At 38.8% G+C, this 21,048-nt stretch overlaps 1 protein-coding gene across 2 annotated transcripts in view; it reads right to left on the minus strand.

Moving 5' to 3' along the window:
* Nucleotides 1-21,048, minus strand: part of arhgef18b (rho/rac guanine nucleotide exchange factor (GEF) 18b) — a 74,871-nt gene that overhangs the window by 38,328 nt on the left and 15,495 nt on the right. For both annotated transcript variants that reach the window (XM_079681143.1, XM_079681142.1), the window contains 5 exons: nucleotides 19,920-20,091; nucleotides 6,776-6,843; nucleotides 4,928-4,973; nucleotides 3,139-3,295; nucleotides 2,049-2,155 (listed from right to left, as the gene is read on the minus strand). In XM_079681143.1, the coding sequence (XP_079537269.1) occupies nucleotides 2,049-2,155; nucleotides 3,139-3,295; nucleotides 4,928-4,973; nucleotides 6,776-6,843; nucleotides 19,920-20,091 (550 nt within the window). The remainder of the gene's footprint in view (nucleotides 1-2,048; nucleotides 2,156-3,138; nucleotides 3,296-4,927; nucleotides 4,974-6,775; nucleotides 6,844-19,919; nucleotides 20,092-21,048) is intronic.

A 21,048-nucleotide genomic window follows, 5' to 3' on the forward strand; every position in this document is an offset into this window, starting at 1 on the left:
AACAGAGAGAGGAAATAGGAATCTACGTGCTGCTGCATATCTAATGTGAAGCGTGTGTCTGATAAAACAATAACGGTTCAACCGGGCGGCTGGGAGGAAGAAGATTGTGCAGCAGCAGCAGCTCTCTGTGTTAGTCTGTCTCCGTCTCCCACACACTACAACTTAATGAGAGGGTGAGGTCATCCCTGACTCCACAAAACACACTCCTCACACACTCCTCCCTGGATTCCCTGAAGACAAACTTCTATTAGTACTCAGGCAAACTAAATAAAAGGTACTCTTAGCACCATAACCGCCTCCCTTGTGGCTGACTAAAGGGAAGTGTAATGATTTGTTTTTTACTTGAGGTATATTCAATTCATAGTAGTACATTAAGTGTAGTTTAACTTAGAGGTTAATAGCTTAATTGCCACCGTTTTCAAAGTCAAATGGTGGCAAAGAAAGCTTGATATCTGATGAGTAGTTTTATTCATCGTCTTTCAGTGTAACCCAAAAACAGAGAACAGCACTACCTAAGTTTCAAGCCCAATGACCAAGCTACTTTACCATAGGAAGCATTATTTCACAGGTTATATTTGAAACAGTGAATCCAATAAAATCCACTTTACTTCTATAGCACATATTAAAAACAGAGGGTTTACGAAAGTGCTCCACAGCAAACATAACATTATAATAAAATATAATATTACAATAATAGATAAAAGGCACACATAAGAATTAATACAAGGAGTGTTTCACCTAGGTTTACTGCTTTGGGGGGGTGCTGCCTGAGCGGGGGGGGGGGGGGGGGGGGGATTATTGTTATTGATTAATGCATCAGTGTTTCTTAGGGTCAAAAACACTAAACTCACTACTTAAAATGAAAGCGTTTAGTTTATTTAATAAAAGAGCACATGTTCAATGTGAAAAGTAACAGTAGATTTGTTGCAATTTGGTGCTATATATATACATATTAAAAAAAAAAAATTATAAAAAAAAAAAAAATTCAATTGAATTTCAGGGGGGACGCGGGGCTCCGTTGGCGGGGCAACACTGAGGTACACAAAGGCTATGGACAGACAATAAAAGCATAAAAATCGATAAAACATACATAGCTCAAACTGACTCGAAAGCGAGGGAAAAGAGGTGGGTCTTTAGGCGGGACTTAAAAGTTTGGAGGGTGGGCGACAATTTGACATGGGGGGGGGGCAGTTCGTTACAGAGCCTGGGGGCTACCGCTGAGAAGGCTCGGTCTCCCCTGGTCTTTTTCTTGGTTTTAGGGACTACCAGCCGCAGGTGATCAGCCGACCTCAAAGCCCTGAGGGGGTGTACACATGTAGAAGGTCGGAGATGTACTGAGGGGCCAGCCCATTAAGCGATTTAAAAACAAACAATCAAATCTTAAAATGAACTCTAAAATAGAGAGGAAGACAGAATTGGGGTGATGTGTTCATGCTTGTGTGTAATCTACAAAGTTGTCTTAGTTTGGCATTAGGTTATGATTCAAACTAATCAGTTGTTTTTATCTCAGTCTACTAAGACATTTTAGGTGAATTCATAATTGTTCATGCTGAGGGATTGTTTCCAGGAAATGCAGAAACAAATCTCTGATAAATACAACCTTTAATGCGGTCCTAACCCTAACCCTTTTACATGATAGCTATTTCTGAAGAAACAGATTTGTCAATTAAGCCAATTTGCCAGCAAAATAATACATGTGGGGGCGTGTGGTGCAGTGGGTTGTGCGTTGGTTCAAACCCCACTGCAGTCAGCATGTCGTTGTGTCCCTGAGACACTTCACCCCAAAGTGCTCCTGTGGGGATTGTCCACAGTATTGAGTATGTCAGTCGCTTTGGATAAAAGCATCTAACATGTAATGTAATGTAATTGTATATAGGGCTTTTCTACGTACCTTAAGATAGTTTCACACAGGCATAAAACAAACATCCATACAGAACAACAACCCTACACACAGCCAGAATGTCTTTAATCCAGGACAGCCTTAATGTCCCACCAGGTAACCATTTCTACCAAGGGTTCAATCCCCCTCGTCGGTAAGTGAAACTCACCTTCGACGATGATGGACTCGGTGGTGGAGGGAGCGAGGGAAATGGCATCTTCGTTGCAGCGTTTGGAGCGGAGAGCATCCGTCTCATCCATCTCCCCGGGGAGGGATCTGAGGGAGGACAATCACAGGTCTAAGGTGGCATACATGCTGAGACTACTAGTAGTCCTACTAGCTAAGTAAATCCAACAGGTGAGACATTCATGCAGCTACATTTGTCTTTATCTATGACTCTCTGTCTTCTGCTTTTGTTTACACCTTCCTCTCTCCCTCTAACATAATCGTCCCTTCTAACACATTTCTAACAGATGCAGCAGAAACCGAGTCCACTTCCTAGATTGCTTTATCGGAAAAAGACAGCTTACAAAACTAAAAATACACATCTTTAGACAGCATAGAGAAAATAGTATCTCAGCATCAAAGCTTCTAAATATTTTGAGCATTAACAGCAGGTTCTGTAAACATCTGCACAAATAAAAAGGGCTCATTTTCGCTTAGTATTTTGAACTCTAGGTGACGAGGAGTCCTGTCATTAAGGTGTTTAAAAAAAAATTGATTATTATTTTGTATTTATTCACTTTGTTTGCCCATTCATGTACTTTACTCTAAAAACACAATACTCATTTTTTGAGAGTCAGTGTAAGTTTAAAAAAAACTAAGATACATAATGTGTGGTTTTTTGTTTTTACAAATGAAAATCCGAGCGGAGAAACAAATGAATTAGAAAAAAAAAACAAGAAAGAAAATCATTATTATTTGGGCTTTTAAATGAAAAAAAACATACCCACAAATATATATACATAGAAAATGATATTAACATTTTTTTTTTTTCAATTAAATTATAATTCATAATTATAATGATAAGGTAGATTTTATTAAAAAGTAAAGCCAATAATAATACTTTGATTTTAATATAGTTGATTGCAAAACGGTGATTTATCAAGGGGTCTCAAAAGACCTGTCCTCATAATGTTGTCTTAGTACTTCCCCTCCCTTTATTACATAGTAGAAAATACTCCACCTTGCTTCAATCTTTGTAGAAAAGAAACAGATTGTCTGCGCCCTAAAAGAACCTCAGTGACGGAGGTACTCACCCTGAGCTGTTGTTGTGACTGAGGCTAGCGTTGGATGCTGCTGTGGAGCTGTGGGTGTGAGTGCTGTTTCCCCACGGACTGATGGTCATGCCTGGGGTGCCGAGAGAACCCGGGTGGCCATCCAGGCCCGTTAGCTCTCTGTCCCGGTGCTTCAGCGCTGGGGGGAGGAAACGAGACACAGGTGAGCAGAGGAAACAAGAGGAAACGTCGGAGGAAGGAGTGGAAAGAGTAGTCGAGGGGAGGGAGAACTGTGAGGATGACCAGCGGAGAGGAGGAGAGGACGGAGAGGACGAAGAGGAGGCCCGGTGTTTGTTTGACTCCCGTCCGAGTCGAACCCAGTATTTTTTTTTCTGCAGAGATCGAGGCAGGGGGCGGAGGAATCGGCAGGCGATCAGGTCGCGGTGCATCCACACTGGAACGCCGACGTGTCTCGACAGACTCCACGATGAGGAGGAGAGTGATTTAGAAATCCTGGAGCTAACCGTGGTTTGGGCAGCGACTTTAGAAACCTCTGGCTCCATTGTGATAAACTTTAGAAACCTCTGGCTCCTTTGTGATAATCCAAAAAGCCAGGTGAGGTTAAATAGTGTACGGCGCAATAGGAGTAGGTGTTATTACAAAAGCGATGTGCCTTCGTTGACCTGAGAAGAAGCCTCACTAAAGCCTGGTTTTTTTATATATATGCAGACGTCTTCGTTCTTTCTGGTTCTTTCTGGTTCTTTCCCTCCTCATTTTCTCTCCCCTCGTCTTCCTGACCCCCTGCACGAGCTGCTGATTGGCCAGAGGAGAGCTCAGGTGTGTCTGACAGGACTCCAGCTGTTAGGAGGGGAATAACAACTGCTACAGGAAATGAACTTAAACTGCTGCTGCTGCAGACGCTCGTGCCTCCTGCGGGATCGATCACATGCAACAGGACCGGCTCGATGTTAGAACTAATGGAGCATTACCTGGGATGGAACCATTGATGGTAATGAATGCAAGCAAAAAGCACATGAATGTTTGTCAAAGTGTCTTCAATCCAACTGAAATGTTCTATTCTAAAAGTATCGTTCTTTAAAAACAGATTTGATTGGCTTCTTTTCGTCTCTCTGCATGTTGATACAAACTCGACTTAAGTGCTTTTAATCTCATACTTTTAATAGCATGTAAAGAAATAAGCATAATGCTGTAGTGCAATACAACATCTGCACAACTTCTTTAAAGATATACAATTAGTATCTTATGGTCTGACGAAGCTGCATACAGGTGCATTGACATCTAATCAATCATTCTTCTACTTTGTATAAATGATAAAATATCACTAAATCTTATGATTGCAGGAATTGTTTCCGAGGTCATGCTTCTGACCGTTGCTAACAAAGGCCAATTATCACCTTTACTTACAGTCTGTTGGAGACTGATCTCCCCCTCTCCTTTTCCTTTTAAAGCAGCTGACTTTTATGAAATCAAATAACTAATCATATATTACTCATGTCTTACGGTCTAAACGTTTTTTTTTGTAAAGCAGTTTGAATTGCCTTGTTGTTTTAAATGTACTGTAAAAAATAAATAATCCTTGCCTTAATGCTCAGTTTGCATGGAGACACACATACACCACAAAGACCCACATACACACACAGCCAGTAAAAGCAAGAAAGAAGACGATTCCCTGCTTAGTGTTAATAAGAGTTCATCTGCTTAATCCTCAGCAATCCTCCAGAGAGAGAGAACACAGCAACTAAACTACCTTTCCTCTCTAATTAACGCCCTTGTCAGTGGGATCAGGTGCGCATCTGTATGTTCTGCTTACCAGGATTAGGAGATCCTGACGAGCCAATCCTCGGGTGAGAATCTCTCTGTGTGGAGGAAATAAAGAAAGGCAGTCATTTCTCAAGCTTTTGTATCCTGAGTGACAGAATACAAAACGCCAAACTATTGCACTCTCTAATGGCGCATTTCCACTGCAGGGCCTCGCACGGCTTAGTACGGTATAGTTAGGCTCACTTTATGCTGCGTTTTCATTACAGTTTAGTAGCTGGGGCAGTAACTATAGTAACGCAGTTTAGGTGGAGCCGTGACGTCATCTTCAATGTGAAACACAAAACCAACATCCGCCGTTAGCTGTGAGCACTCAAGCTCACAGCTCCTCATATCTGTTCAGAAACTAGACAGAAGTTAAACAAGTACAAACCACAGACTGTCTGTGTCATGGCGAATACAGTCGCTGGTTTATTTATGTCTGTAGGCCGTTGTTGTGAGTGTGGACGGTCGGAGCATATACTGCGTTAGCTTAGCCGATCTCCATTCAGATAACGAGCATTTTAAAAAGGTTGTTCGCCTGCCGTCTGTCTGCAGAATTGTCAAAGCATTAATTCATGGTTTTTACTAACCGGTATCAGTATGTTGTTACTTCGGCATCACTTTGAAACGTGTATTACAATTAAATCACGGTCAAATATGTTCATTTTGTTGTAGTTGTAGCCCCCTTGCCAGCGTGTCTCTCTGACCATTCAGCAGTCGAGAGTGTTTACGTCACTAGTTTAGCATACTCAGCCCGGTTGTTGGCCCGGTAACAACCTCGATTTTGGAGGGCCAGAAAAAAGGTGAAAAAGCAGCCCAAAGCCAGAACCACCCCTAATGGAAAAGCCCGCTTGAACCATGCTGCAGTGGAAATGCGCCATGAAATGTATTTTCTACTGTACTGCTCACATGGCCTTAACAAGCAGAGCCCATCGCAGGCAGACCCATAAGAGAAGACAAATCGCTGTCTTAAAGGCCTTGTGTACAGTAGCTACATGTGGAAACTTTTTGTTGCCACATAAAGGGTTAACATGCACCACCCCATGGATTGTATACGTAGAGAAAGCCGAACCAGATGAAGCATCGAAGGGTGGAGATAAGTTCAACTGAAAATCTGAACAACAAATGATTAGGCGTAGCGAAATTAACTTTGGAGACGTGAAAACACACTTTCTTAGGGGTAAGATTGTCAGAAAGAAAACGACCTGTCAATCAAATGGTAGCTCCACCCTAATTCGTAAAATGCTTTGTCTTTTTTACTCTAAATGGGATCATTATTGAGAGACTTGAACTCATGCTGTATTGAAGGAGACTTGAAAGTAGCGATTGAGACCGTAGACACATTAGGAAATTGCTAAGTGAGGTAATAAATTAAGTAAGTAGGGTCATTTTCTTCGATAGAATCAGACTACTTTTTGCAACCAGTGACATCTCACCCTGCTCGATATGAGAGAATGCAGGTTTAAGACTATAGAAGTCTTTGAGAAAAATGATAAGAAAATAAAAGGTACTTTATTGATCCCAATTTGGGAAATGTTTGGTTGCAAAAAACAACAAAAGAAAACTAGGCATTGCACATAAGTAGAAATAAAAGACTAGAAATAAACCATACTAGAATTTAAACATCTCAAACTAGAATTAAAGCAGCATTAAAAAGTTGAAAATATACAGTAGGCCGTGAAGATAAACAATTCTATAAACTCTGAGAATAAAACATTATTGAAGGGAAATGATCCTACTTCTGTACGATCATCTTTTGAAGACTTCTATACAATCTTTTTGTAACCATTGGATTCACACCCTGCTGTATGTACACTTAACTGCTGCCTGTTGTTCTGTGCTCAAGTGGAGTGTTTACCTTGTTCCTGCTGCTGGTGCACTCACCCAGCAGAGACTTGCAGCTCTTGTGAACGTTCACAGCACAATCTGAAACAAACAACAAGAGGAGGAGGACAGGGACACAGAGTCAGTGTTGCATTAGAAGCAGAGTATACAGTACACAGAGACAGCAGGGGGAGGTTTCTCCCGATTGAATGTGGACGCACAAAATGAAACCGTAAACAAAGTGTGACGTTTCAAAAACCAATCCGACAGCTCCCTGAAGGCAGTGTTTATCCAAAGCAAATGTGCTGAAACAATGGCCTGGAGGCAAAGCTTATTCTGCTGCTGCCATCAATGAACACAAAGGCAACGTATTTATCTTCAGCCAACTTTGCTTATCAAGTCAAAGAATCACTACTGGCTGCTGAGACTGGTGCATCAGAGAGGCTCCGGTTTGTTTACTGAGATCTCCCTTTATCTCAGAAACAGGTTTCTCTTTCTGTCCTTTGTTCTCCTGTGTTGAAAACAAAGCTACTGTTGTCAGGTTTAAAAGGCATGACTGATTGCCTCTCTGATTAACACACGGTACAATTCAAAGATGTTTTGATAAACAGACTACAGTCAATAAGTGCTTCTCTCCATGTTGTTCTCGATTGCTGGGAAGAGAAAAACACTTTTAAAGCACTGACATGCTTTAAAGCTTTAAATCAGCATTATGGTTGCGCTCAAAGGGCCGGTTGTAACTTTAAGACTATATCAATATTTAATATATATAAAATAATGTATTATATTACATTATGGCCTCTGCATTGGATTATTATCGGATAGGGTAATAACTTCATAATTAACTAAGTCTGAATGCAGAAGTCTAGGGCAAATAAGTGTGAGTCTCTTCAGTGAGAATGTCACCAAATGATTAAAAAAGAAAAACCAAATTCTGGAAAAAAAGTTTTTAAAAAAAAGTGACATTTTGAAAAAGAAGTCAAATTCTGAGAAAAATGCATATTTTGAAGAAAAAAAGTCAAATTTTGAAAAATAAATGCATATTTTTGAAGAAAAAAAGTCAAATTCTGAGAAAAACGTCAAATTCTGAGAAAAAAGTCAAATTTGAGATGCATTGTGGGACTCGCAGTTTATGGGCAACGCTTCTGTAAATCAGCATATAACCGTATAATAAATATATAATATTCTTTCAGAGCTGTTGTGGGCCACATCAAATGAAGTCACGGGCCGGCTTTGGCCCCCGGGCCTTGAGTTTGACACCCCTGCTTTAAAGGTCTGACATAGGCCTTTCTTGCATGACTAAGCTGGCCATACAAATGAAGTAATCACGATGCAAAGTCTGACCTCAGGTAAAACCAGGCCGACAGGGACAGGAAACCTTCAATGCAAAACACATACAGATGTGCATATATAATTGTACACGCTAAAATGAGAGCTGCTACTCCGTATAGAGGTTATAGAAACAGGGTTGGTTAGTTTGACACAGTTTGATCGAAAGCAGATATAAGTGAAAAACACACTTCAGCAGACTGCACCAAGTGGTTTCAAGGTTTCAAGGCTTTCATATGTGCATAGCTACAGTGTAGTTATGACGATGAACATCTTAGGTCACAGGCTCCTCCAACAGTGCAACACAATAAAACACTAAAATATAGTGCAAGTAATAAGTGAATACAAAAGGAGAAATAATTTTTAAAAAAGTGAAATAGTGCAAGTGATGGACCCAATAGTGGAAAATACAGAGGAGTCTGAATTTGAAAACAGAAAAACAATGTTTGCGTGGGTGATATGGAGAAAACCATTGAATATAACCATCTGTTTGACTTTATACCTCAATAATGCAATGAAGGTTTATGGTTAGTCATTGGTGCTTACACAAAATATGTACACAATGTGATTTTTGATTGATTATCATCAGTAAAGTGGTCATATTGACACGGCATATATTAAAAGAGCTACAGAGAACAGTTTGGAGAGTTCAGAAACGTCCATATTTACTGCAATGCAGACTTTTAAACCAAGAATAAAGAGAACACTTAAAGGTCACCTATCATGCTATTTTTAGGCAATACCATAGGTCTCAGATATATACAAAACATGTCTATGAAGTGTTTTGCTCAAAATAGGGGGGAGCTGTGGATTATTGTTATTGGTTAATGCATCAGTGTTTCTTAGGGTCAAAAACATTAAACTCACAACTTAAAATGAAAGCGTTTAGTTAATTTAATAAAAGAGCACATGTTCAATGTGAAAAGTGACAGTAGATATAGATTAGTTGCAATTTGGTGCTGTATATATAAAAAAAAAAAAGTATTATTATTATTTATTTATTTTTAAACACCTTGAATTTCAGGGGGGGCGCGGGGCTCCGTTGGCATTTTGCATGATAGGTCCCCTTTAAGTCAAATTACGAAATATAGAATCCAAGACAATATCAAGTCTTGTTATCATGATATTAATGTATTATTGATATATTGGCCATCAATTTTTACCAGGTTTTTTCTAAATATGTAGAGATTTTAAATTTGGGATAAAGAAAGAAACTTACGGTACTCTTGTTTTAACTTAAAGGTGGGGTAGGTAATTCACTTCAGAAACACTTGTTGCTATATTCCGTGGAATGCTCCTAACATCCCGATAGCAATGAATACATTAAATGCTTTGACAATAAATACATAAAAAAAGGTCATCTGTGGAAGCCGTGGCGCGGTAAAAAGCACGACCAATCATCTGAGCCGGCCAGGCTAAAATAACTGGATGGCCTACCTGCCTGTCAGCCTTCCATCTCTGTGCACAAACTTATCTCGTGCCCTCATTGGTCATGTGCGCGTTCGTGTGTGTTGGAGGAGGGGCTCTGTAAGGAAGTGGCAGATTTTTTCCGGTTGTGTATTTTTAAATTCTAGCGCACTCGAGCTGGTTTCTCCATTCTTACCTTTAATTGAGTTTCAAAAGAACATTATGGAAAAGGTCCCTGTGTAACCGATCCTGCTCTGCTAAAGAGGTCACTTTTATTTACTTTACTATTATTAATAATCATCTTATTTATTTCCTAATTTTAACTTGTAACAAAATCAACGTTCCCCTCCACTGCCTCTTTACATGTTACATGACGAGGCTGCATGGTGATTGTTTGAATCTGCATATTTTGACAAAGGTAGCACTCTTTTGAACAACATGACCCACACTAGCAACTTCCAAAAGCTGCTGTAAAGCCTACTGTAAACCCCTCTATTGCTTATTCCCCTTCTGTGTGCAGTAAAATGGAGACAATGACAGAAATCCCATCTTCCTGTACAGTAACGGCATTGAGAGGTAGTCATTTTCATATGCAGGTGAACAAGAAGGAATATAAAATAGATGCATAGGCAATGATTCCTTTACATTAGATCAGGGGCGTCCAAACTTTTTTCCCCGAGGGCTACATACAGAAAAATATACGAAGGGCTGGGCCACTCACTAGAGGTATACTGCCTCGTAAGTTCAGTTATAAGTTAGCAACATGTAGGTAAATTAGGCTTGATACGTGAAAACAGCCTACATCACAGCTCTCTATAGGGTTTCTTTTATCCTGTTGGCAGCTCATCCCTTAAAACAGTGATTATAATAAGATGAAATATGAAGGGTGTATCTCAAGGTTGCTATGTAAATAAGTCATTGGGCTTTTTTTTTTTCATCAAATAAGATTTGTTAGAAAATGTTTTCAACTTTAATGGACTGAATTTATTTGAAAATTGGGCTTATTAACACATGAATACTACCGTGTGATATATTTGTACACATATATTTAAGAAGTACAATATAAGACAAGCACAAGTTTCATTTGTGGGATATTTCATCATACTTTTTTAATTTGCTGAGGGCCCATTCAAAATGGTACACAGGCCGCATTTGGCCCCCGGGCCGTAGTTTGGACACCCCTGCATTAGACGGTTAGTGTAATCTGTCTTGCCCTTTTACCTTTTAGATAAAGCCTTTCCTTTATTATTTCCCTTCATTTGTGACCTTTAACCTACCTACCCCCCTGAGTCTCCCTCCCTTTGGTAATAAATGAACAATTGCTGGCTGAGCTGAAGGAAAAGAAAACAGAAACTGGCTTCTGAATAATCTTTACCAGCAGTGCAGTGTGTCCCACTTTGAATTGGGTCCAGCAGCAATGAACAGCTACTTTTTACGAGTGCAAACCCATTGAAACCCGATGTAGACACAGGACAGTGCATATTTACCCCCATAAAACACAAAATAGACAGTACAAAAACAATTTTCAGAGGTTTTTGCAGAACATTTCCATCCGTTTTTTACCTTGAGATGAGATGGAAGACACAGGCACAGAAGTCAGTAAGCCAACATCATCATCACCAGTCAAAAGGTCAGATTCAGAGATTAGTTTCCACCTTGCTCACACGAATATTCCAATCTCTCTGCCAGGCACGTTCTTCAAGACCAAGCTCCACAACGCCTTCTACAAAGCCCTAACACACTGACTGGGAAACAATCTGGGTAAAACTTTGCTAAAAACAGGAAACCAGAGATAAAAAGATAATTGGAATTTTTTTAAAAAGCCTCATCATTGCAACATTCCTTTAAGTCAGCACTGAAGAACACCAAAGTATAGGCATTTGTGATCAGGAATGTGTAGTAGAAGTGATTATACTATAAGAATTTCTGCTTAATGAGAAGTAGAAAAAGATAACCTAGGATAAGCAAGAACACTCTGTTTTCTGTTTACTGATACCAATGAGCTTATCAGGAGTGACTAAGACCACCTCAATGTTTGGCAATAGCACAATACCAATGAATTCAGTGGTGCAGGAATGAGTGCTAAACCAAGAAATTAGTACGAATGTTAGCACTTCCAGGTTCCCTGTTCCAATGGTTTCTGAATGTTGTTGGTCAGATGCCTGAAACAAGGTCTGTTGTTTCTACTAGTTTGCTAGATTTCCAGGTTTTAGACATAAATGTGTCAGTAAATACGGGTCATTAAAAGTGGTAGCTAGCAAGTGTCTAAATGAGACGACTAAGTCTCATCACGCCAAACATTAGCCACCTTTAGCTTAGCGGTGTTGACGTGAACTCATGTGACTGCTGTAGTTCCTTTATAGCCCAACACTAGCCACCTTTAGCTTAGCGGTGGTGACGTGAAGTCATGTGATCGTGCTGTAGTTCCTCTATAGCCCAACATTAGCCACCTTTAGCTTAGCGGTGGTGACGTGAAGACATGTGACCGTGCTGTAGTTCCTTTATAGCCCAACAGTAGCCACATTTAGCTTAGCGGTGGTGAAATGAAGACATGTGACCGTGCTGTAGTTCCTCTATAGCCCAACAGTAGCCACATTTAGCTTAGCGGTGGTGACGTAAACATGTGACTGTGCTGTAGTTCCTTTATAGTCTAACGTTAGCTTTCAACTTGCTAAACAAAACATTCAACAATAAACGTGCATTTGCCACATCTTTTTTTCTGCAATATTGCTAAATCTGATGTAAAAATCCCATTGGCTTTCAATCATCGGAGCCCTTGCGATGCTAATATATGGGATGGCATGCACAAATACGTCATCCCGGCACCACTTTACACACTGATGTTGCACCAGAAATATTAACAGATCAACACGGCTTAGACATTTTGCCATCATTTTCTGTCATGTCAGTGGTTTATTTCATCAGGTGGACGTAGTGGGTTGACCAGTTCTGCCACTCTTGAGCAACGTGATAAGTTCCACTCACTCATGACAGCAGCACTTTCTGTGGTTTGCAGCTGATCCTCAGGATTCTCAGCCCTTCATACAAAACCACAACCACACCCAACATCTGCTGACTGGTACCTAACGCATCTCACACGAATAACACTTGTGGTATCATAGAATAGTGACTCTTTCAAAACTAGAAATGCAGACAATGTCTAGGTCACTACTGTAAAGTAGAAAATAAGCTAATATATCAATAGAAGGTGCGCTGTGCTACAACTCTACCTCTGATAGAGAGAATATGTTGCTTTTTGTTATCTTACGGGAAAAAGAGGACTGGTTTCAGCAGAACTCCTGATAGCGAAGGGTGGGCTCTTCCAAGGAAACATCAACTCATACACAGGGACACTTCAAAAGCTGTTTTCAGCTTATTGCCTTCAAACACGACCAGGTTCTGACTGTGTGTGTAATAACGCAGCGTACAAGACTCTTGGGTTGGCAAGCTTCATTCCATTACCTACTAGGAAAGTACTTTGGATTAACATTTCCTCAAATTTGGTGTGGATATTTATAGAGATGTCCCGATCCGATCACGTGATCGAGGATCGGAGCCGTGATTTTCAAAAGATCGGAATCGGGAGGAAAAAAATCGGGGATCGGGATTTTTTCTTTTTTTTTCTTTTTTATAAATACTTTTTTTTTTTTATTTTGTATTCAATGTTACAAAACAAAAATGACCATGTTCAAGTCTTAAAGTCATCCTGAGGCCTTAGTTTTGGTTTCAAATTACACAACATCATGTATGTGTTGCTTCTTTGGGGCTTGTTTTCATAGACCTGGTTGCTTATTTCTCTCAAATCTGGCAACAGAGTGGGCAGGGCGCAGTGTCTAATTGTAGCAGTAAGCTAACGAGTACTGATAAGCTTCATTTTGTTTTGATCCAATGCTGCACAACTGAACTGATCCAATGCTGCTGTGAAAGAAATAAGCTATATCCATGTTGGATAGAATATCCAATTTAAATAAAAAAATAACCTTAAGGGACAACTTGAATGCTTTTTTTCTTTTTTTCTCTCTTAATGCATTGCATAAAGATCGGATCGGGAAAAATCGGTATCGGCAAATTGTCAAAATCAAATGATCGGAGTCGGATCGGGAGCAAAAAAAGGTGATCGGGACATCCCTAGATATTTATGTATTGATAGTTGTAGAGATTTGTCAATCTTATGTTGGAAAAACAGTAAAACCCTACTTTGCCAGTGTTCAAGGACACTAAGGATCTATCTGAAGCATGACAAGCTAACTTTGAATGCAAGAAAAACATTTCCTTAACAAGAAATCTACGGTTCTTCTTCTGTTAAACTTTCAGATTTAGTTTTTATATTTTATTTTCCGGCATTTTACAATAACTGCTCCATAGCTTGTGAGCCAGCCTATGCATTAACATAAATGAATGTAATATGAAATCCCTATAAATGTAGTTTGTTATCTATACTTGATTCCTAGCATGCTAAAACATACAAAACAACAGAGAGCTGTGCTATAAAGTTTGGTCAAAGCAATAGCATTGCCTAGTCTAAATGAAAGGCTTCAAATCATGTAAGCTAGTATCTAATAGTATCTGATTTGAGGTATTTGTAATCTGTTCAGATGTTCAAGTATTACTCAGTTAAAGTGTTTGATGTGTGTTTACAGTATCCATGCTATTCTTGTTGGCTAAACATATGAATCTTTCAGTCAGACGATTGGAGAAGTGAAAGAGACTTTTTGGAGTACATCTGGGTTAGGCTAATATTTCCTGTGGTTTCCTTACACTATTTTCGGTAAAACCACCCTATGTAGATAAAAACCTTGCTAACACTAATGAGGAAAAGAGGTCACAACAGCTGTTTTAAAGTGCATTACTTTTAACACCTGCTTCCTTAATATGCAATACTTTTAATTGCCCAACACAAAAGGGACAGAAGCATCAACACAGGGTCGAACCCTGAAGCATCCAGCCAACACATGACATCATCTAGTCAAACAGGAGGAACTGGGAGCTGTTTGCTCAGTGAAGTGAAAAAACATCTCCTACGGGCACATTTCTTACCAAATATAGTTAGATAACAACTAACACCAGTAGCATACAGATAATACTAGTACTGCGCAAATAAGTGACTAGTGTAATATCCAAATTGCAGGAAGCGCTATATTTGGCAGAGGTAAAAATATGTGAAAAATAATAGAGATAATTAAACTGACTATTTTAACATTGTTGCTACTTTTACTGAGTTAAAATATCCGAGTATAAGGTCACACCATTTTTGGATAAGAAAAAATAATTGCGATTATTTTTGAATGATATTTCAACTGGGATCTGATTCACAAAATTGGAGGGACTGATCATATCATTGTAATTAGCATTATCATTGAAAAATATCAAAAATTATTATGGTGTGATTTTTTTAGCAGACAGATTTATTTTGTTAAGTTTGTAGAATATGATTTGTAGAATGTGAAATCTCTGCAGCTCCACAATACTAACACATAGTAAAATGGTATTACAACAGATAATCAGCAGTTAACTAATATTGAGCTGGCTGAGGTTTGAAAACAATTGTACATGTCTATATTGCGATGTCAATACAATATCAAATAGTTGTGCAGCCCAATAAGAGTACTTCTTCCACCTCTGGCAAATGTCTAAAGTGTGAAAATCATAGATCCAGTCGGACTTTAAATGTAGTAAAAGGCAGACACCCAGAGAGCCAGGCGTGCTGGAGGCAGAGCAGTGATGCATGCAGAAGTGGTGTGCTAACAGGGAGAGATGGGTGAGACCAGAGTCACTGGAGTGGGCTGTTATGCACCGGCAGACCTGCCAAGCACAATTAGCACCATGTGACCCAGTCACAGAGAAAGCTTAGTCAGAACCTTGATATATACAGTCTATGGTCAGAACATAGAGGTAGAAGAAGAAGAAAAGCAAGCGTTTGACACTCAAGAAAAACAACATTTAACACATCTAGGAATATGGAGTTTCATAACACAGAGCCAAGTTAGCTGCCCAACTATAACGGGGTGGGAGCACCAGAATAAAAACAACAGACGGTTACACGCAACTTAAACATATCAAGAAACAACTTTAAATGTGATAACATTCTACAAACCTTTCAATCTCTTTTTAAATGGAAGGCATCATCCTTTCACTAGCTTACTTTGCTTAAAATAACAAGTTATCTCGGAAGCTAGCAATCACCTGTTGAGCTCAGGCCCCCAGGAAGTGCACTGGCCGTTGAAGCCGATTTTTATGAATGGCCGTAGTGGCCAAATAGTGGTACTATAGCCTCCGTGACGTCAGAAATAATTCGGGAAAGAGACGTCTGTAACTCAGCGTATACGTTTTTTTTCAGCTAAATAAACTACCTAGCACGAACACTTGCATAGTCCTTATTTGATTCAGTAGGTTGTAAAAGTTGTTAAATGCGCTAAAAGCTGATTACAGAGTTATTTAATCTCTTCATTCATTTTACTGAGCAGAGAGCGGTCTATAGGAGGCGGGGCTTAGAGGAAAACTCCAGTGCGCATGCTCTATGGGCCCACATACGGGTACTTTCCGGGTCTACAGTCGCTTAATTTTGGGCTTTACTAACTGAGCAACTCTCATAGGAATGAACGCTGTATCCAGTTCTCTTTACAGATCCATGGTTGAGCTCCATGCAAAGTCTGCATCCAGCATCAAAGACAAACTCCTCAAATAACCGCATTAAGTGGAACTGGAGGGATGTTGTGGAAAATTAAGACACGAAAACACACTTCTTAATTCTGCTCTGTTGTTGTTTTACTTTAAGCTAATTAAAGCTAACTGCTTAGCCTGTTTTTTTCAAATAGAAGCGGTTGTAGGCGCTAGCAACAAGTGGCTAACAGTTAGCTAGCTTAAGAGTAACTGAGATTTAATATGAGCCATTTTGTGATAAATTCACTATCAAGGAAACTGTAGAAGTAGTTCCCCTTGGTAACACACTGACTCAACTTTGACACACACACATTATTCAGAATAAAAAGCAAGAAGCTGTTGTTGGCTATATAATTAGCATTTAGCATCATAGCTAACGGCAAGGATGCCCTGGAAAAGTCCCATTGGGAAACAACGGGAGTGATCCACCTGATCCCGCTACACAGGCTGCCTCTTACCGGGTTTATCCGATCAGCTGCATCCGAAAACCACACGTATCCTGCGATTCCTGTCCGTGGGATAGACACATCACTTTGGCCATTGAGATCAACAGCAACAAGTATCCCACATTCTCGGTTTTGTCCAGTTTTTGTTGTCCTCCTCTCACTGGGAACAATCTCTGGCATACAAACGGCGCATTCCACAGGCTGCTTCTCCTCAGTGGCTGAATCCCCACAGAGCTGCTTACAATTAAAGGGACACTGCCTTGTTTTCTCACGCCTCTGTAGTGTGTCTGTGACAGTGCACAACAAGTGTCAAAATGTAGGATTTTTATAACTTAATTTTTGCAATTATTCAACTGTGTAACTGAATGATTTGCAATTAATCAAATGGGCCCTGTCATATCACTTTGGCATTATCATGGTGTTATTAGAGTGTACATTTTGAGCAATATTCATTATTAATACCATTATTATTGACCAATAATTTAACATACATATTTTATTATCGTATCTATTTATATCTGTATTTTATTGTTACCATTTTTATTCAGAAGGGCATTAAAAAAAAGTAATTCAACATTTTATTTTCGTCTTGTGATTAGCTGTAGGAACCAAAGATGTGACAAAGATGTCAACAAGTATATTAAGGGGTAGAATAAAGTTATAAATATTAATTCCTTACACAATATGTGATTGGTTCCTGTATGATTCTTGAATATGTTGTTATTAAATACAGTGCTGATGGTGTGTGTACCAATATACTATTGTAAAATGCATATTTTTACATAAATATGGCACATCAGCAACTGTGCCATTCAGCATTCATATTTAATTAACACTGTATATGTAATACAAATGTTATATCATATAATACAAAGTGTATTAATACTACATTTTTACTTTAACTTCTTATGTTTATACAAATGTTTGTATCATATTTTTATTTAATTGTATCCTTAATTGGAATTCTTACTTTACCCTTTTATGTCCATATACATACTTTTATTTGTATTTTTATTGAACATTATTATTAGTTTAACTTTTTTTTCTATTTTTGTATTTATTTAATATTTTATTCTTAATAATTGTATGTAAAAATCATTTTAAAAAATCGTATTTTGTCTTATTTAACTTTATTCTAAAATGGAGCAACCTTTGCAAAATCCATCCGTCATTTCCCTTAGGGATAAATAAAGTATACTGACGCTCAATAACTCAACAGCCGTTCTTGATGAATGGGGAATGACCTCATAGGTAAAGTAAGAGAGATAGATGTGATATTGGTTTCTGCTTAATGTCTAAAGGAGCAGCGCAGCAGTCTGAATCACACTGGCTGTGTGGTGCCCTCTGTTTTGAAATATGCCAGAACAACTTTGTTTAATAAGCACCGTATTAAAAACAATCGTACATTATACCCTCCTGCCAGACAGCAGGATTTATAAATGTCCTATGGCCTTTGTCTCCCACAGAATTGAAGGATAAGGGTATTAGGTAGCAGCCATGAAAAATGAGGAAGTGGAATCACAAAATGACTTACTGCTCCTCTCCTTGCACTGCTGGAAACAGTCAAGTTTGAAGAAATGGAAATGGCACTAATGTTGAGAACAGTTCTGTTTTTGTTTGTTGATGAAACTTCATTTGGTGATATGAAATTCACCAGCAACAGACCACATGGCTTACGGGAAATCAGTCTCTGATTTACAATAAAGACGGGTGGCATAAGTCTGACTGTGTTATGAGGAAATTGGATAGTTAAAAGTGGGGAAGGTAATTTATTTCAGAAACACTTGTTGTTATATTCCATGGAATGCTCTTAACATCCCGATAGCAATGCTATGCTTTGACAATAAATACATGAAAAAAATGTAATCCGTGGAAGCCGTGGCGCTGTAAAAAGCACGACCAATCATCTGAGCCGGCCCGGCTAAAATAACTGGATGGCCTACCTGCCTGTCAGCCTTCTATCTGTGCACAAACTTATCTCGTGCCCTCATTGGTCATGTGCGCGTTCGTGTGTGTTGGAGGAGGGGCTCTGTGAGGAAGGGGCAGATTTTTTCCGATTGTGTATTTTCAAATTCTAGCGCACTCGAGCTGGTTTCTCCAAAATGACCTACCCCACCTTTAATCAATTTAAACAATTATTTATTATTATTTTAACCCCTGCTATTATTTTAACTCCTGCTATTTCCAGCTATCTCAGTCTTTCTATGGATCAGAGTTTAACCAGTGTGCTCTAATAGCACGTTGGCATGTCTTTACTCTGGTATTGCAGCCTTATCAGCTGACATGCAGGAGTGGCATAGGAAAAAAAGGAGCCGCTGGGTAATAAAATATCGAATGGAAACACAAAGCAGTGGCTGGTCCTGATAAAACAACCCAACACACACAAAATCACAGAAAACATGAAGAATATTTCAGGCCAGAGCAACAAATGTCATGCATGCTGCACATTCACATAAACAGCTGTCAGGCAGTGGTGCTAATAAATCAGATAACATATCCAAACAAGTGGGCGGTGAAAAAGTAAGAGCTGCGGTGTGAAAGAAACATGCACAAAGGAGGAACTCAAGCTGAACAACGTCTTCTTTATAGCAGTAACATGCTAAAAGAAAAGTCTGGATCAATGAGATAAATGGCATTTACTGTGATAATCGCTTCCACAGAGGGAAATCTTGCTATCTTGTGTATTTTAAATGCTATAAAAGAGCGGTGTGCAAATCCTTAAAAGTCAGGCATAGATTTCTATTAATTAATATACAAATAAAAGCCTTACTTTGTAATAAAATGTAGTAAATCAGTTGTTCAAAAGCCTTTTAAATGCTCGAACGTGTGAGGCAGGATTTTACGAATCATTGCTAATTACGTGATTGGATTTTTTTTTAGCTGTAGCAACCCCGTGTAACCTCCCACGTAACAAAAGACGTCAAGAAGTGTATTAAATGACTTAAAGAGACTATTTAAGTATTTCCTGTATAATTCTTAAATATTTTATGATTTAATATGGTTTGTTGTTGTGTAATTATGAGGGGTATTTGTTTGCCTGTGAGCTTGAATGCTTCATCAGGTGTACTAAATGACAAAAAAGTAGAAAATAGTCACCCTTAAAAATAATATTTACATATAATTCTTGAATATTTTGTGATTTAATGAAGTTCTGGTTGTGTGTGATAGTGTGTGATTTGGGCGGTTATTGTCTGCCGGTGTGCTTGAGTTCTCCAACCTGTGTGTGGGCGAGCATGCGTGCATTAGCGTGTGTATAAATAGTGGAAAGTGTCTGGGTGTGAGCGCAGCACCTGTGCAATCCTCTCTGCGTGTGCTGCAGGTTGTGGTGTTACTCACTCATGCACTGCAGGCCATGCTTCTTCTGCAGGGTCTTGCTGCACAGAGAGCAAGTGGCACAGCTGGAGAAAGACCCCGGCACCAGATGATGGCCGTGACACCTCCTGCTGCCACACAATGTGTCTTTCTCCTTCTCCCTCTCCTTCTGATGTTCCTTCTCTCGGTTCTTACCCTGCAGAGGAACAAGAGGGGAGGGTTTTACATGCAAATGTGTGTGTTGTCTTTCAGTGTCTTATGGCTGGGGATGTATGAGATTGCATAAGCGTGTCAGAGGCAGGATATAGAAGGGGGTTTGTGTAAGTAGATTAGAGACTTGTGTGCACACCAGTGGACTGTTTACACTGCAGGATTTGGTCTTTTCAGGCACATCAATTTTATCTTTTAAAACTGCATAATCCAATTTAAATGCCTCACAAAAATATCACTTCAAATGTAATTGTAATAAAATGTATATTAGAGCATTATATACATTTTTCTGTATTATTCTGTATTATTATTATGATTATAATTGTATTATACTTCTTTACAATTTGAAATACAAGTATTCACATGTTATGCCTACACAGTTTAGTATGTTTTTGGAAGTGCGCTCCAACATATTTGTTGATTTTGTTTATTGGTAAAATATTATTTGTTTTAAAGTTCAATAAATGTTCAATGAATAATCGTCAAAATAATCGTGATATCAATTATTGACCAGAATAATCGTGATTATGATTTTTGCCATAATCGCACAACCCTACCTACACTACACAGGATTTTAAGATCAATTATTGATTGTTTTAAAAAATTGGATAAAGATTTCACAACGTATCTGAAATTGTATAGTAGTCAACATTTACTCACTAAAACTAAAATGCTGGACCACGTTAATGCACCTGTAGTCATATTTTATTGTTTTATATAATAAAATATATTATATATTTAACACAAAACCATTTTAATTGTATTCATAATGAGTACTTTTGCTTACTTTGGACCTTACCTTGTACCAGATTTGATATAAAAAATGAATTTTTAGCACATATTTCCTACCTTGTAAAAGTCTTGATAATGCTAGTTAGGTGACTTATTGCATTGCATGCCAGGCAGCGGTTTGCAGTATGTGTTCAAAGTGCATCATGTTTAC

This window comes from Notothenia rossii (assembly GCF_949606895.1).
Source record: "Notothenia rossii genome assembly, chromosome: 1".
Classification (NCBI taxonomy): Eukaryota; Metazoa; Chordata; class Actinopteri; order Perciformes; family Nototheniidae; genus Notothenia; species Notothenia rossii.